The following is a 14714-nucleotide window of genomic DNA, read 5'->3' as shown; positions in this document are numbered from 1 at the left end:
TTGATGTTTAATTATAGTTGATGTGTCATAATAGTAATGGATCATTAGTAAATTGTCATAAACAGGAAAATGAAAAGGTAATTATCTATGGCTGCCTCCAAATTGTAATGGGAAGATTGATGGATAGATAGATAGATAGATAGATAGATAGATAGATAGATAGATAGATAGATAGATAGATAGATAGATAGATAGATAGATAGATAGATAGATAGATAGATAGATAGATAGATAGATATATGGATAGATGACTAGATTGATAGATGGATGGATGGATGGATACATAGATGGACAGATAGATCAGAAGCAAACCACTGTCATGTACGGGTGAAAACAAATAAAGATCTCTTTTCAGTGAAAAGGAGTCATCAAAGTAATCTCAAACTGAAAAAGAAAAACACGCTAAAGATTCCACTCCTGTCAGCCCCATGAAGACGTGAGAACTACAAACAAAAGGGCAGGAGTGTATTGTTCTTTAACTGCTAGAAGCCCTCAGGTTATTTTGCCTCTGCCTTGAAACGAATCAATGTGGCCCTGCTCACTTTGAACAAGTGCGCCGCACTTGCCGAAATGAAAGGTTGGCTGAGGAGCTTCATCGTTGAGGTTACTCTTGTTTTGTCGACAGCGTGAGTGGATTTGATAAACAAACATAAATGTATTAGCACTTGATCATGAGTTTGTCAACGAGAGAAGAATTAAAAAAATAATAATAACGTAATGATCTGAGGGATTGTTATTCAGTGTTCGACCCTTTGGATCGTGCTTGGATGTTCTGTCTTATGAGACAGAACTTTTATTATTTATTATAGTTATAGTTTTAGAATTCGAAAAAAACATCAAAAGTAGGCCTATTGTACTTTCATAATCATGTTACATACAGATTATTTTTTCTGGAACTGCATAATCATTATTAATAACTAGCAACTTTAGCAACTGCATTTGGAACCCTTTTGGTTCCTTTTCTTGTTCTTAGGACAAATGCATATCTAGACAGCCAGACTTCAAACCTTTTTCCTTGTCCAATATCGCCTCCAAGTGGTGACACTTGACAGTGTATGAAATCCAATAAGCGTGTGTTGGAAGAACACAAACTCATTGCACATTGTTCAGGATTTTCAAGGTCATTGACTTGTACGCATATTCGATTACATCATTTCAGATGAAGTGAAAGTCTACCCGGTTGTTTATCGAGCAAAGCGAGGGATCAAACGCTACATGACTTCAGTATTATTATGTATTTTTACTGGCCGGCGTGTAACGGTGAATAGAGAACACAGACTCCACTCATATTATCTTCGATATCAACATGTGGTAGTGGTTACATGTCGCTCTGCTGTCTGCGATGCAGAGCACAGTCTTAAATCAGTCATTTCAATATCAAAGCACTTAACACTAGAATGATGATTACTTGCAGGTGGAAACCCATGCTGCTTGTCAAGTCTGCAAGCGCGCAAAATGACTGAGCTCTTATCTGACATGTACAGTACGGCCAGTTCTCAATGGGCGAGATCGCATTACACTTGATTACTTTAGAGTTTTCTAGCCATTTACCCAAATTACACCGGCCTTTGGTCTCCGTGAACTTGATGGACTTGTATGGTTTGCATTACTAAGCTTCTCTACACTGATGCCAGTAAACAAACCGAGCGAGCCGCTTCAAGGGTGAGAGAGTGCAACTTTAAAAGCGGTAGAGCGCAACAAGTGCGTCGGTTCAAGACAATGTTTCAATGTTTGGATTGAATTGGGGGAATCAAATGTAATTGAAAGGGGAAAAAAATAATTTTCAATAATGCCATGATTAAGAGGTATTGAGTTTTATTGAATCAATACAGACATTCTATTCAACTATTCATCCAGTGTAGGGTAGACATATTGCTGACATATAGCCTCTCTCGGAGTATGCAGTTGGTGCGTTGCCTTTAGAGTAAAATGTATGTGCTTCACACACGGATCCATAGTTGTTAACTCATCCTCCCTCTCTTTCCTACTCTGTCTCTCCCCCTCCCTCCATGATGTCTGGGCCATGGAAATATGCTTGATGTCAAAAAAAGCCCAAGACGAGACTGACAAGAAAATGGCATGAATAATATGACCACCCTCATTACCCTTCTAGGAAAATACTTAAGGGAGGGACACGAAATGAAGAGTATGGAGACACTTTCAGTGTCACACAAAATAGCTATTACTTCTGGCAGGAGATATTCTCAGATTCCCATAAGATGTTTGTCTTTCTCTTTTTTATTGAACTGCCCAAAAACGGACTGGCGAGAGATGTATCTGTATCTGTTAGGAATTAAGGACTGTTATTGTACATAGGCCATTATTATAAGAGACTGTTTAAACCAGCTGAATGGATTTCGTTTTTTCCAACCCCCGAAAGCTGGCAACATCAATCCTAATTCTGCTAACTCCAACTCTTTAAGTTGTCAAATGATTGCTGTAACACATCCATAGCCATCAATTTAACAGCTCTGCATTATCTAACCAACATTGGAAACACTCAGCCTTTTTTAAACGTGCCTTGGCCTGCAATGAACGACATGAACATTTTTGAAGCCAATGGAAAGGAGATACACTAACATTGCACGATATGCCAAAACCGGCCAAACTCACCATTGGAAAACACTGGTACAAATGATCCACTTCTGAAATGGGCTACATACCATACAGTAACACAGATAGGTCCATTTAATAACTAGGATCAACATTTTGTGCAAAACAAGGAACACCTTGACTATTTAAACCCTACTGGGTTTAAATACTCAGTGATTGGTTTGGTTTCTCTGCATTTATTGTCTGTCTGACTTCCCCGCAACTAAGTTTGAACACACCCATGCAGGACGGCTCGGGGGAAGAGCTGACAGCGATTAGAGCTTAAATGACACCAGTGACCCACACCACTGCCTGTAAACAGTCCGGCCACGCTCAGAGGATGAAGAGGGAGGAGGAGGACGACGGTTAATGGGGTGGGGGGGGGGGCGTCTCAGCTCAGACGTACTTCTTGAACTCGTCGTACAGCACCAGCACGAAGGCCCCGCCCATGCCTCGCAACACGTTGGACAGCGCTCCTTTGAAGAAGGCCTTGCTTCCCTCCTCCCGGGCGATCTTGGTCCAGCAGTCCAGGGTGGACGTGTACATGATGTCGGCTGGGGAGACACAAACGAGGTAGAATGGAGGCAGAGAAACATCCGGAATGGTGCACACGATGCAAGAAGGTTTTTGGATTGACACCTCCGTCTGCCCCTTTGTTTATCTCCGTCTCTTAGACTAGATGTTTAACTAGGAAACTCTCTTCTTGGTGAACTCACCGACACCTTTGCTCTAGTTACGTCCTTGTTTCCTCTAGTCCCTACTCTAGGATCTTATGACTGGTCTTCCTCTTATTGACTGCTTGGCTATAAGGGCGCACTCACACTAGGCAAGTTTGCCTGTTCCGTGCTGCAGGAAGATTCAGCACGATTCCCCCCCTCCCCACTTCCCCCACTGGCCCGTGGTCACACTGCTCCCAAAGGCCGTGGCCTGGGCACAATTGCTCCTTCATACATACGTAATCACGTCGTAATACGATAAATACGTCATCACCAAGCGTGGTGTCCAGCTGCGACTCAATGCTGTCGTCAGCCCAAATTTCAAGTAAACACTCAACTTCACTATCTAGGACTACGTCATCCAGCTCACGTTGCGTATCCGCGCGTGTCATCTCATTAGCATCTGTACTTTGGCCACGGCACACCTCTCCCAAGTGTGCCGTGGCCAAGGGGCTGTTCCGTGCTGGAATACGGACGGCGTGGTCACACTAGCCAAACGTTCTAGACTTTAGTATGCAAATGAGCTTGGGCACGGTGACGCAGCCCTAGTGTGAGTGGCCCCTATGTAATAGTGTGAAAGCCTTGTTCTTCACCTAAAGGACGCTTTATGGTACACTAAACACGGTGCACAACCTATTATCCTACTATGTGTTCCATTATTCATCCCATAGTGCGTTGTATACTTGAAAGAAATCGTCTCACCGCCTTTGCGTCCGGACTGCATCATCATGCGTCGCCTGACCGTGTCGAAGGGGTAGGACACTATTCCCGCCACGGTGGTCACTGATTGGGCAATAGCCCAGCTGACCATAATATGGGTGTTCTTAGGATCAGGAAGCATGCCTGAAAACAAAAAATCTAATGGTTTGGATTACAGCAACATTGTTCTGTGATGATGGCCAAAAAGAGTCATCAACCCAATCATTAGTGTACAAACACTAAAAATAACGATGATTTGTGTCAAACCATTTCAAGCAGGGCTCAGAGATAACCGTTTTGAATGTGAGGACCTTTACATTCCCAAAGAGAGTTCTGATATGCTCAACAGATATCACAGAGTTCAATGCAGACATCAGATTGGACTATAATGCAAAATCCCACGTCCCTATTACACTAAAATCACCCAGCCCTCAAAAGCCTCCCACGGCCCTCTCTCCAGGCCCTCGGGATCTCCACGGTCTGAGCCTCCTACCTTTGGCCGTGTCGTACACGCCGAAGTAGGCGGCCCTGTAGATGATGATGCCCTGCACGGAGACGCCAAAGCCCTGGTACAAGCCCTTGATGCCGTCCGACTTGGTGATCTGCCCCAAGCAGTTGGCCAGCCCGGAGAACTCCCGGGTGGCGCCCGCCTTGCCCACGTCGGCCGCCAGCCGGGTACGGGCGAAGTCCAGCGGGTAGACGAAGCAGAGGGAGGTGGCTCCCGCCGCCCCGCCGGACGCCAGGTTCCCGGCGAAGTAGCGCCAGAACTGGGTGTGCTTGTCCACGCCGCCCAGGAAGACCTGCTTGTATTTGTCCTTGAAGGCAAAGTTGAGGGCCTGGGTGGGGAAGTAGCGGATGACGTTGGCCAGGTTGCCGCGCCAGAAGGAGACGAAGCCCTGCTCTTTGGGGATGCGTACGATGCAGTCCATGATGCCCTTGTACTGCTGGTCGGCAGTGATCTGCTTGCTGACATGTTGGACCTGAAGAGGGAGAGACACAAATGGGTTTCGGCGAAAGAAAGAAAATGATAGGCGTACGTTTTATCAGAGGCATGGTTAACATTTTATCATGGGCCGATGGATACTGCCATAGATCATATCCTGAATGACAACGTATATAGACAATGGATTTATATTACCAAAAAGATTGACTAAAGCAAAGATATTTTCTTTATGTTCTGTTATGTTTTTATTTCCATAACAGAACGCATAGGTAAAAGCAATAGGCCAGTGACACTGCAGTCACTGAGTCACCAGCAAGAGGTATGGGCTTTATGCGTTAGCGTTATCAAAATGAATATGTTATAGATTAATTTATTAGTCTCTACATCACAGAGGCTGAAACAAAATACTCTGAAGCTTATAGTTGCGAGTCGCGACGGATATGCACATCTGTCAATGAATCTGCGTAGTCGCAATTTATGAACATAGTTACTTCTACGCAGATTATATTAACATCTACAGTACATCATCACAGCCCCAATTAAGATAAAGATTTATATCTTTCAATGCATCTGCGTAGTCGCCATTTCTAAGCATAGTTGCGACTACGCAGATGCATTGACAGATGTGCGCTGGTCATCATCACTGCAGGGGATGACACAGCTGCAGTGCACGCAGTCTCCCAAGGATAACATCGCTGACGCTGATATAAGCTTGTCATATTTTGAAATCCGTTAGAATAGTTAGGTCTACTCAATTACTAATGTCAACAGTAAAGGCATTGTCTTGCCTACACAGAGCTTCCTTATTCCAAGATTCTTCCAAACAGTGACTTGCAGCTTTGCCTACCTGGAGAAGCAGTTTCACCCGCTCAATGGGCGCTACAGTAGTTTTAGATATGGCTGCAGCAACTCCACCTGCCAAAAAGTCCTTTGCAAACGAGACGGCGGCGTCATTCATGGTTGCTGCTGGTTTTCTTGTGTAAATGTTGTACTGCTGATGATAAGACTGGGAGGACAGAGCAAAGATGAGTTTCCGGCGAGTGGGTACCACAAGTTCAGCTGTCGGACTTTGCAAAATGAGAGAACAAGAAGTTATTCTGTAGCATCGCGAGATGATACAGGAACGAGAAACGCACGTGGTTCAGGCATCTACTAAAATGCGTTGTAGCAATTTTAAAATACTATTTATCAAATATAGCCCTATAAAATATATAATCTACTGAAATTAAGTAATATTAGAATAAATTACGAGTGTTTTAAAAGCCACCATATTACAATAGATGTACAGCCTAGATCAAATACAGATCTGGCATAAACAAAACAAGTGAGAAAATGCTTAATAATGTAGCAACACAAGTAGTTTGCATTTATTTAGATTATGTTTTAAAGTAGTACACTACAACTACAAAGCCTGCCCTTACTCAGGGTTGCCAACTTTGGGACTTTGGCTGGAGTGAGACTCTAAAATATTAGTGTGAGCGGCTAATTTTTTGGACAACCCCTTAACCCTTAAAAAAATGTTTTATACAAAATAGTCCTCGTTTACTAAGTGTAAACCCTCATCTATGAAAAGAAGTTAAAGAATGGAATGGCTGGCTGTGGTGGGCTGTGTGGGGGGGCTGTGTGTGTGTGTGTGTGTGTGTGTGTGTGTGTGTGTGTGTGTGTGTGTGTGTGTGTGTGTGTGTGTGTGTGTGTGTGTGTACACTCCGCAACAGAGGCAGAACATAGAAGTTACATATTAGGCCTGTTGTATGCCAGAGGGGCAGTTTTGGCCTGCTTCACAACCTTTGCAGGAGGTTTGTATCTGAAGCAGGGTTCAAGGCTGCTCATTTTCATGGTCATAATTGACGACAGGGTGCCTTCAAGGTTTCTGGTGTCAGTCTTGTTTAGGCCAATCAATGAAAAAGTTCGCTCAGCATTCGAGTGAGGCATGCTCAACACAATCTGGGCTGATTTGAATAGTTTGGGGAATATGAAAGTGCTACTTGTCCGATTCTTAAGATTTCCAAGACATACCCTGGGCTAGGCTCTACCCCCCATGAAAATCGACAAGATATACTAGATAGTATAACCAAACGTCCCACCAATATCTATACCACTTGCTTACTCTCTATATGTCATTCATGGTTTTATATTTATAATTTTTATTTTACTCTACATTTAATTCTTCATAATTCAGGCATTACAGAACTTTCATGGTCATAAATAAAAAATACGAACTGCAGTTTAATTTCTTTGTTTGTTCTTGAATTGATGTAGAATGGAGCAAAGGCTCCATTCTACATCAGTCTATTTTCGGAAATGGGGGATATATTAGTGGCCCCACGTCGAATGGTATGACCCAAGATATGTCAGACAGAGAAATCGCGCAAATTCGACTTATTATGTCCATGAAATTCGACCGCCTTGTCAATTGTTTACGCAGGTGCCATGGCAACACCATTGCTACCTCTCATTGGCTGAATCTTTGAAAACGTTGTAGACTCAATCGATATAAGGTCGCGGGGAGACGAAGCTCTGTTCGTTTGTATATTTTATTTACGTGACCATATTTTTGTTTTATGTTAAAAAAAGAAAGAAATAAAGAACCAGTTCTTCTTGTTTTAGGGAACAAGTTCTTGTCGTTCACGTTCGGGATTCGTTCGTTGTGAACGAACCGGTCGCGACTGACCCATCCCCAAACGCGCTTCAGTGGGCTCCGACTCCGGCTCTGAACTCTCTCTGAACTTTTCAAACGCAACTTAGGTAGTATCAGGTGCGTTTTCAGCGAATCAACGATCAGAGAATACTGCCGTGATCACGTTGTAGGTAGGTAGATGTTACAGTAACAGCTGTTAGTCTGCTCCCGCAGAAAATGAACGGGAGGATTTTTTATTTTGGCGTGACATTTCTTGCGTGTGCGTGACAGCGTGAGAGTCACGCCAGGGGCGTGACTGTTGGCAACCCTGCCTTACTCCAAAAACGACCTTAACATCCCCCCCATTAACCTCCTAGAACAGCTTTGACCCCAGTTTCCCCCTCCATTTCCCACCTTCAGAAGCCTTGGATCCTGCGTAGCATGTTTGAGAAAGTAACACAGAACACTAGAGAAAAAGTGGGGGAGTATTTTACAATACCCTTAGGATTAAATATCTTGCCCTGCCTATATGGATGACATAAGCATGGAAAAACAGTGAGTCTTCTGAAGAGACTCCTGCGTCGTAGAAAGGCCATCCAAAGTTCTGTGCCGCCAGAATGCACTTATAATCAAGCCTGGGAACCAAGGCCTGACACAAGACAGTATCGCGAGAGATGCTTTGCTGTGTTTGGGTAGTAAAATCACGTAATACAAGCGTTCAAGTCTAAATGTTTGTCACACAAAATGCACACTGGCTAGTTTTTAACAGCAAGGACAACAACAAGGAAGGTCCACGTGTGGGCGATGCAAACGTTCCCGATCCGTACTGGCGCAGTAGCCGAGTATATTCTTCTCCCGTCCACTCCTTGCCGTGTGTCAGCATGTGGAGAGACTGGAGGGCCGGGTACGATACTGCGGTCATGCCAGCCGACTCATCGAGATCGGCGGTCAAGCCAGCCGACCCAGTTTTTTGCCGTACCTGTATATACTAGCCATTACGGTAATAGCGCCTCAGCGCGTCAGAACTAGTTTCAAAATAAAAGCATTTGTCTGGTACATACCGAAAGACAGTCATTAAAAGCAAATACTATCAAAGGAAATGTACGGACGTTGTGATATTTACTTTCAAAATAAAAGCCCAACTAATTGACAAATGTAAGCTTATACCAATAGTTTATTGGAGATTTAAAATGAAACGCCCTGTTATCCCAGACTCATTCCAGGTCAGGGTCATAGTTCACGACCCCATAGTGTCACCCAAGAAGTTTCAGGATATTCTGATGTGTAATTTCAAATTAAAAGCCGACTAGAAATTGAAATATGAGACTTATTACACATGAATTTGGATTAAATTTAAAATGAAACGCCCTGTTATTCCAGACTCATTCCACGTCAGGGTTATAGTTCAAGACCCCATGGGGACACACAATAAGTTTCGGAACATTCTGATGTGGAGTTTCAAAATAAAAGCCAACCAAAGTTTCCAATATGAGACATATTACATATGATTTTGGATTCAATTTAAAAGAAAATGCCCCGTTATTTCAGGCTCATTTCACATCAGGGTTATAGTTCAAGACCCCATGGGGACACACAATAAGTTTCGGAACATTCTGATGTGGAGTTTCAAAATAAAAGCCAACCAAAATTTCCAATATGAGACATATTACGTATGATTTTGGATTCAATTTAAAAGAAAATGCCCTGTTATTTCAGGCTCATTTCACATCAGGGTTATAGTTCAAGACCCCATGGGGACACACAATAAGTTTCAGAACATTCTGATGTGGAGTTTCAAAATAAAAGCCATAGAAAATGTTGTACAATATTTACATGGAGACGGGTTTAAAAAATCTACACATCAGAATGTCCTGAAACTTCTCGGGGGACGCCATGGGGTCATGAACTATAACCATGAAGTGAAATGAGCCTGAAATAACAGGGCATTTTCCTTTAAATTGAATCCAAAATCATACGTAATATGTCTCATATTGGAAACTTTGGTTGGCTTTTATTTTGAAAATACACATCAGAATGTTCCGAAACTTATTATGTGTCCCCATGGGGTCTTGAACTATAAGCCTGATGTGAAATGAGCCTGAAATAACAGGGCATTTTCTTTTAAATTTAATCCAAAATCATATGTAATATGTCTCATATTGGACATTTTGGTTGGCTTTTATTTTGAAAAGCCACATCAGAATGTTCTGAATCTTCTTGCGTGACCCCATGGGGTCGTGAACTATAACCCTGAAGTGAAATGAGCCTGAAATAACAGGGCATTTTCTTCTAAATTGAATCCAAAATCATATGTAATATGTCTCATATTAGAAACTTTGGTTGGCTTTTATTTTGAAACTCCGCATCAGAATGTTCTGAAACCTTTTGCGTGACCCCATGGGGTCTTGAACTATAACCCTGATGTGAAATGAACCTGAAATAAGGGGGCATTTTCTTTTAAATTGAATCCAAAATCATACGTAATATGTCTCATATTGGAAACTTTGGTTGGCTTTTATTTTGAAAAGCCACATCAGAATGTTCTGAATCTTCTTGCGTGACCCCATGGGGTCGTGAACTATAACCCTGAAGTGAAATGAGCCTGAAATAACAGGGCATTTTCTTTTAAATTGAATCCAAAATCATATGTAATATGTCTCATATTAGAAACTTTGGTTGGCTTTCATTTTGAAACTCCACTTCAGAATGTTCTGAAACTTCTTGTCTGACCCCATGGGGTCTTGAACTATAACCCTAATATGAAATGAGCCTGAAATAAGGGGGCATTTTCTTTTAAATTGAATCCAAAATCATATGTAATATGTCTCATATTGGAATGTTTGGTGGGCTTTTATTTTGAAAGTAAATACCACAACGGCCGTACACTTCCTTTGATAGTATTTGCATTTATTGACTGTCTTTTTGTATGTACCCGACGAATGCTTTGATTTGAAACTAGTTCTGAGACGCTATTACCGTAATGGCTAGTATATACAGGTACGGCAAAAAACGGAGTCGGCTGGCTTGACCGCCGATCTTGATGAGTCGGCTGGCTTGACCGCAGTGGTACGATCTGGGTGTATCCAACAGGGCCTCTGCCACAAGCACTGCACTCTCTGGACCCCCAATTGTGAGATGAGTTTGCTTCCTATTTATGTCGAGCCTACACCCCTATTGTCCACAAGCATCCCCCCCCCATATGGATTTGGAGAATTGTTGCCACGTCCCAGTGATGGAGGTATCATATATATGAAATAGGGCATTCAATTATACTATAATGATCAATTAGGAGGCCGAAGCCCTAAAGGAAGTGATGCAATAGGTGACTGAGGGTCAACATTTGAGAACCCCTTTTATCAAAGGACTCATACGCTTCAACAGCGGCTGCAGCAGAAGTGTTGAGACGAAAGATGATATCAAGACATTTATAGAATATTCCCATTCACATGATTCTTCGCACGACCTGCAGGTTGGAGAGACTGAAATAACCCCCAAAATGAGTAATAATGTAAAAGCAGCCAAGTCCCACAAATTGCTTGAAGTATTTATTTCATTCCATTGTTTCGTTGAAATGCATTATTGAAAAGTTTCAAGCATATGGATTTAATGCAATATCCACAAACAGTTCAAAATGGTACCATGAAATGTCTTGGTTGTATTAACCAGTTCATTTCTCTTTTGTGAAAGTCACCAAAAGTTGAAAAAAGTTAAACGCAAGGTCACAGGCTAACAATGGAGCTGTGTTGGGAACCAGCAGCCAAGAGCTTCCATGGAAACTTTCTACCCATGCTAAATAGATTTAGTTGGCAGTTCCTTTTCTGCCCATTTTTTTAACTTGTGGAAGCACTTTGCAGTACTGGGAGACACAATTTCTAACGGCAATGGAGCTAGATTCTAAAAATATCAAAAGATGCCCAAAGCAAATATCTTTAACCCATAGTTGTGTTTTATCAAATTAAAAAATTTCAGTTTCATTGACCACAAATTGAGCAGAAATATTTTGCTTACAAATCTTTAAATAGTTTAACCACATTAAGAAAAATACATTTGTTAATATTTTTTTTATTAGTGAAGCCACAAGTTTTGCACATTATCCAAACAGAATACCTGAAATGTTGATATTTCAGCCCTTTCGGGTTAAAACAAGAGAAAAGGACAACCTAACAAGAGTGAAAAGTTTGGGTTAGGTGACCTATAGTTCAAAGATGTCCCTGGTCAGGTAGACTAAATAAAAGTGTATTCCCAATTGCTCCAGGACATTCGTGTAATTTACTTGTGAGCTCTCCCTCAAGCCTAGAGAGACATCAGTGTTGAACAACCAACTTAAAGAGGGTATTTACCATTAGTATGAGTGACAACATTTCATGGCTATTCATTTAGTTCATTATATTTAGCCGATTTGAATAGACTTTTTTTAGCAGGTGAGGCTGTCAAATAACTAAATATGGAGCAACTACAAAAAGTAAATTTGCAGCATGACCAAATTATACAAAAAGTATAGGAACTGTTCTAGCAGATATGTTTTAGAAGTCTCTTTTGATAGGCAGGGAATTATTGTCTTTGTCACCCTGTAGTCATGCCATCAAATCTGTTGGGCAAAGTACCGCTACTGATTAATCCAGTAGACTCAACAGTCAAGTCCCCCTAGTTAGAAAATGGAAGAAACCCAGTTAGTCATGTTAATTATTCTGTTACAAATGAAGACTAATACTTTCCACATATTGCGATCCAAGTTACTGGCTGCAGTCTTGGATTTTATAGTTCTCTATGAATAGATTCAATTTACTAAACTATTAATCATGCTTCAGAAGAATTAACCTTTCTTGGATGACAGATCTACCACAAGCCTCCATTGCCACAACCTCCAGATGGCTTACGACCTACGGCAACTCCTCGACTACTGCAAGCCAACAAATTGACTCTTGCACACCAGACACGCATTTTGCTTTATTTTAGGTTTTCAAGCATCTTAAAATACCCAAATCATCGCTCCAATACACAAGTCAGCTAATGGCCTACAAGGAAATGCTGAAGCTAGTGTTAGTGATGGCGATAGAAATGGACAAGCTTCCGTGTACAAATATGCAACTAGAATTGCAAGGTTCACAGCCCAGTTGCATAAGGGGTCACAACCGTTGGATTGTAGGCAAGGGTGAAAAAAATAAAATAAAAATCTTCCCACAAACTAGTCAACATGGTCAATTGAAAGCCTGTACAAAACGAGCCTGGAATAGTCAAATGCAGCTTTACTGCGGATGAATTGAGCCAAATTGCATAAACATCCAATGGTAAACAGTATACAAATGCAATCAAGGTTGCACTCACACTAGGCCATCTGGCCGTGGCCGTCGCAACTGTGGCCTGGCCACGGTAGGCTCTTGTACATACGCCATCACGTCGCTAGCATCCAAACAATTCTACCAAACCTTAACCAACTAGTGAAAAATGGAACAAAACTTTAGCACACACCCAGTGACTAATCACCTTGTCCAGGGGTGTTCCAACGTGGTTTACCAGAGGGCCTTGTGGACTTAAAGTAAGCCACACATTTGACAGACAGCACGGAATGACGTTAAACTAAGCTAATATACAGGTTACTAGTGCTAGTGCAATTACATGAGCATTTTGCACAATATTTGTACTCCAATGCTACGTAAAGCAGGCTTCTTCAGAAACCCGTAGCCTGCTACATTGAAGGGCAACTGTAACAAATCCTGACCAAGACCGAAAGATGGCTCTGGAAGCCACTACGGCCCACGCAGCAGATTACTGCGTGGACCGTGGTGGCTTCCAGATCAACCCATCGGTGGACCATTCATACACACGTATTCTGAGGATGTTTTGAAGACACTGGAGTCCCATGGCACTAGATTTGAAGACTAAGTTGGTATGGGGGGGCCCAAAGGGGGCCCCCCCATAGATCTTGTCAGTCATCTAACACCTGTTAAGAAAAACACACACACATCACACGATACAAATCAGCAAAGCTAGGTTAAGAAACAGCGGCGACATGCATGTCAAGGTGCAAAGAGCAGGGATACTGATGGCTTGTGTCTGAGGAGACGGCCCAAAAACATCAACATTTAATAAAGGAAAATAACTTTTACTCACTGCGGTGGTCTGTTTCGAAGTGTCACAGGATTCTCACTGACTCCCTACTTAATAAACAGGAGAAAACAAAGATAAACCAAACAAGCTACTCACCCCTACGATTACCTCTGCTAAAGTTTTAACATAACACTACACAATACAATATAATGCCACATGGTAAAGCCTGGTGCAGTTGGGAGCAGGGCCAAGAGAAGGAGAGTGACTGTCTCTAGCGGCGGCCATTTATAGTAGCTCCTCCAGCCCCTGCACCAATCAACAGTCAGCACCTGGAGAGACACCAATGGTGGTAGCACCACCCTCAGGCTGGGAGGAGCAGCACCTGGAGAAGGAGAGAGCCTAAGGGTGGTAACACCACCCTCAGGCCGGGAGGAACCACAGCACAGACGAAATCCATAATAACACTGCAAAATACACATACGACCCTGGGTCGTAACAGGGTCCTTGAAGTATACTTATTTTCGCCGGATCTGAATTGGAAAATACTGCATACTCAAATTTTGGCTAGTAAGTACGGACAGTACGGGTATTGGAACACGGCACAGGTTCGAGCGTGTGCATGGGTTGAATTGCGTTTGTCTCACGCCGAATGCATGAGACATGAGAGCCCTGTACTAACGTGACACAAACCAGCACCGCAAACGTTCTCTCCCGCTTGAGATGACGTGTTTCTTTATAGGTTCATGGGTCTGATTCGCCGATTTCCCATGCTGATATCCCCGAAGATTCTCGGGCATCTTCGACAATTTGGCTATAGATTGTCTCATTACACGCTAAATAATATAATTATAGCCTAATTATATATATAGCCTATACATATATATAGGCAATATATATAATTAGGCAATATATATATATATATATATACATATAGCATTTGTGGTTTTGGCATAAACATAACTAGGGTGCACTGTACTATCTGCGCACACCCTTTCTGAAGCCTCTCTCTCGCTCTCTGTCCCTCCCTCTCTCTTTCTCTCTCTCGTACCGTTTAGTTAATTGTCTTAGAACACTCCCATTCAGAATGCATTGGTTTACA

The 14714-nt window shown here is 42.3% G+C and overlaps 1 protein-coding gene across 1 annotated transcript; it reads right to left on the bottom strand.

Annotated features, from left to right (window-relative positions):
* Window positions 1-1775: 1775 nt before the first annotated feature.
* Window positions 1776-6040, bottom strand: slc25a6 (solute carrier family 25 member 6). Its single transcript, XM_056579763.1, has 4 exons — window positions 5798-6040; window positions 4501-4987; window positions 4011-4151; window positions 1776-3146 (listed from the first exon to the last, which is right to left on the bottom strand). Exons 1-4 carry the CDS (start codon window positions 5906-5908, stop codon window positions 2989-2991), a joined length of 897 nt encoding a protein of 298 aa, XP_056435738.1. The 5' UTR covers window positions 5909-6040; the 3' UTR covers window positions 1776-2988.
* Between the last annotated feature and the right edge of the window lie 8674 nt (window positions 6041-14714).

This window comes from Gadus chalcogrammus, chromosome 20 (assembly GCF_026213295.1).
Source record: "Gadus chalcogrammus isolate NIFS_2021 chromosome 20, NIFS_Gcha_1.0, whole genome shotgun sequence".
NCBI lineage: Eukaryota > Metazoa > Chordata > Actinopteri > Gadiformes > Gadidae > Gadus > Gadus chalcogrammus.
Note: the sequence above shows the minus strand (reverse complement) of the source record. Positions and strands in the feature narration are given on the sequence as shown.

Excerpts from the sequence above, each read along its gene's own strand:
- slc25a6 (XM_056579763.1), bottom strand. The coding sequence starts at position 5,908 with ATGAATGACGCCGCCGTCTCGTTTGCAAAGGACTTTTTGGCAGGTGGA. Across the intron at positions 4,988-5,797 it reads GGGTGAAACTGCTTCTCCAG|GTCCAACATGTCAGCAAGCA; the intron begins GTAGGCAAAGCT and ends CTCCCTCTTCAG. Across the intron at positions 4,152-4,500 it reads CGTGTACGACACGGCCAAAG|GCATGCTTCCTGATCCTAAG; the intron begins GTAGGAGGCTCA and ends TTTTGTTTTCAG.